We start from the raw sequence: 2,226 nt of genomic DNA, 5'->3' as shown, positions 1-2,226 counted from the left end.
TATGTTCTGTGTTGCTAGAAACTCTTTCATAACAGCCATAGTTGCAGGTGGTTTCATCATGGTTTCGGTTATTTTTGTATTTCACCTTAGGTGATGGACCAGTTTCGCTGTATATTCCTAAAGGCTCACGTATCCCAGTCATTCCTTGTGCTCTACGGCGATGCAAGCACTTGCTGATCACTAGCGCTTCACATGAACCTGTTATTATTCCAGCGGATAACTGTTTAATTCAGTTGAATGATATGCTTCAAACGCATGCAGTGTTTGTGCAAGTGCACTTTTATACTAACATTATTTTCAATTAAAGCATTAAAACATATCGAAGATATTGAGAGTTTTAACAGACTGCAAGGTTGCTTTATTTTTTGTGACATGTCCGTTCTTTCTAGATTTTCTCAGTTTTTCGTAACGTAGCTTATCCAGTGTTTTGTAAAGGTTGGGGATCCAGTAATCTTAAAATATTAGAGTTGCACATTGTTTACTTCAGTTTTAAAGCGAGGTGTTAGCTCTAACAGAAAACTAATTTTTATGGCTTAGAATTTTACTAACATTCTAAATTTCCGTAATCTAAATTTATTTGAAAGTGTGCTTTCAGGAATACAGCGCTGTGATTGATGACTCAGAGATTGTAAGTGTCCCATTTCCATTTAGTGAATCCAGATCAACAGATGGTAATTTTCGTGTCTGTCGTTAACAATTAGAGTGTCGAAATAATTTTACAAATAAAAATAACAAACTGTTCAAGATATCTCAATGTCATCTTGTTTCTTATCGTTTATTTATGTAAGATAGGATTCTTTCGTCATATCAGTTATTTAGCCTTTTAAAATTTTTTTAGGTCACTTTTCATCGCATCCTTCTGTGCTGAAACTTCGAAAAAAATTGGGACTAAATTCACTGTGTGGTTATTTGACATTGTTGTGCAGAAAGAAAACTACTGACTGGGAAGAACAGTCGGAGAAGAAAAGAAAAGGTAGTAGTATGACGGTCAGCAAAGATCCAAGGTTTTAATTTCCTCTTCCATCTTAACAAGAAGTTATTTTTATCAATGCTTTGTTGTGCTTTTGATTATTGTAATGGTTTTTTTTTTCTTTACTATTCTCAGTAATCATGTTACCTATAGCAGAGGAGCTACAATTAGAAAAAACAGGCTGTAGAAGTGAAGTAAGTCATTCTGTTACTGCAATTGTGTAACGGTCAGTGCTCTGGAGGGTTGTAGCTTCAATATTAAATGTTCATATTGCGTCAAGTACGAAAGACTGGGTATTAACAAGTTGCTTTCAAAATTTTACCATATTTCGAATTCGTAGGAAAATTGCGAACCTGCGAGTTCATTTGCGAGATGACGAAAAATATGCGGATTACACATTGCTCGATTGTGTTTTTGGCGTGCCATTATTCCATGAACAATTGAACAGGGTCATTTGCCAAAGAATTAAGGACTGCGAGCTTCTCGACCCAAAAAAGTACGTTTTTTCTGGTATTTTTTGTTCTGAATTATATTCTTTCAGAAAGGGCATAAAATATAGTTTCATGGTTCATTTTGATAAAGTTTCAATTAAGGATGTCTTTTTTATATGTTAGTTCAAACATGGTAGAATTTGCGAACCGCGATCTAGTACAGTCGTTGCGAGAACTGATTAACAAATATCAAACTTCGGAAGAAGAGGTGAGTTAAAATAACTTGTACATCTTTTGTTTATTGTTCTTCGAAAAAAATGGCAAATTTCAAATTCTTCCCGTAAGATCAAATGGTGTTTCAGCCGGCATCTGTTTGGGAAATATCACGTTGGTCTCCACCATCTCAAACACTTCTTTTCCAAAATGGAGAGATAAGCGTAGTGGATGATTTACAAATTTGGTAAATACTATGGTTCGACTGAACTGTCATGATCAAAAACATGCATCATAAAAATTAGCTTTTGTTATCCTATTTATTTTAATTCTAATATTCAAATTTCCTTCTCATTTCCGGGTTCTATGAAGGGATACAAAACTTTATTACGGGATGTAGAACTTTATCTCATAAATAAGTACTGATATTCACTGGGAAGAGAAAAGGGTTTAGAATTAGATATTAACGTAAGAATGTTTTTGACGAAGTCCTTTGTGAACCCATTTTACCTGTCTTTTCAGGTGCTCAGAATCACTTTTCACAGTTTCTTTTTTGAAAAACTTCTGGGCTGTTTGAAAAAATTTCAAATTCCGTAAAATTTTTTTTTGTAC

At 34.1% G+C, this 2,226-nt stretch overlaps 1 protein-coding gene across 1 annotated transcript in view; it reads left to right on the top strand.

Moving 5' to 3' along the window:
- Positions 1–1,865, top strand: part of LOAG_17903 (hypothetical protein) — a gene marked incomplete at both ends in the record, with an annotated part of 5,143 nt that extends 3,278 nt beyond the window's left edge. The window contains 6 exons of the mRNA XM_020450568.1: positions 48–272; positions 596–671; positions 839–1,004; positions 1,311–1,466; positions 1,585–1,669; positions 1,764–1,865. Of these exons, the coding sequence (XP_020305739.1) occupies positions 48–272; positions 596–671; positions 839–1,004; positions 1,311–1,466; positions 1,585–1,669; positions 1,764–1,865 (810 nt within the window). The remainder of the gene's footprint in view (positions 1–47; positions 273–595; positions 672–838; positions 1,005–1,310; positions 1,467–1,584; positions 1,670–1,763) is intronic.
- Positions 1,866–2,226: the final 361 nt, after the last annotated feature.

The sequence above is a fragment of the Loa loa genome, assembly GCF_000183805.2.
Source record: "Loa loa unplaced genomic scaffold supercont3.148, whole genome shotgun sequence".
Taxonomy (NCBI): domain Eukaryota; kingdom Metazoa; phylum Nematoda; class Chromadorea; order Rhabditida; family Onchocercidae; genus Loa; species Loa loa.
Note: the sequence above shows the minus strand (reverse complement) of the source record. Positions and strands in the feature narration are given on the sequence as shown.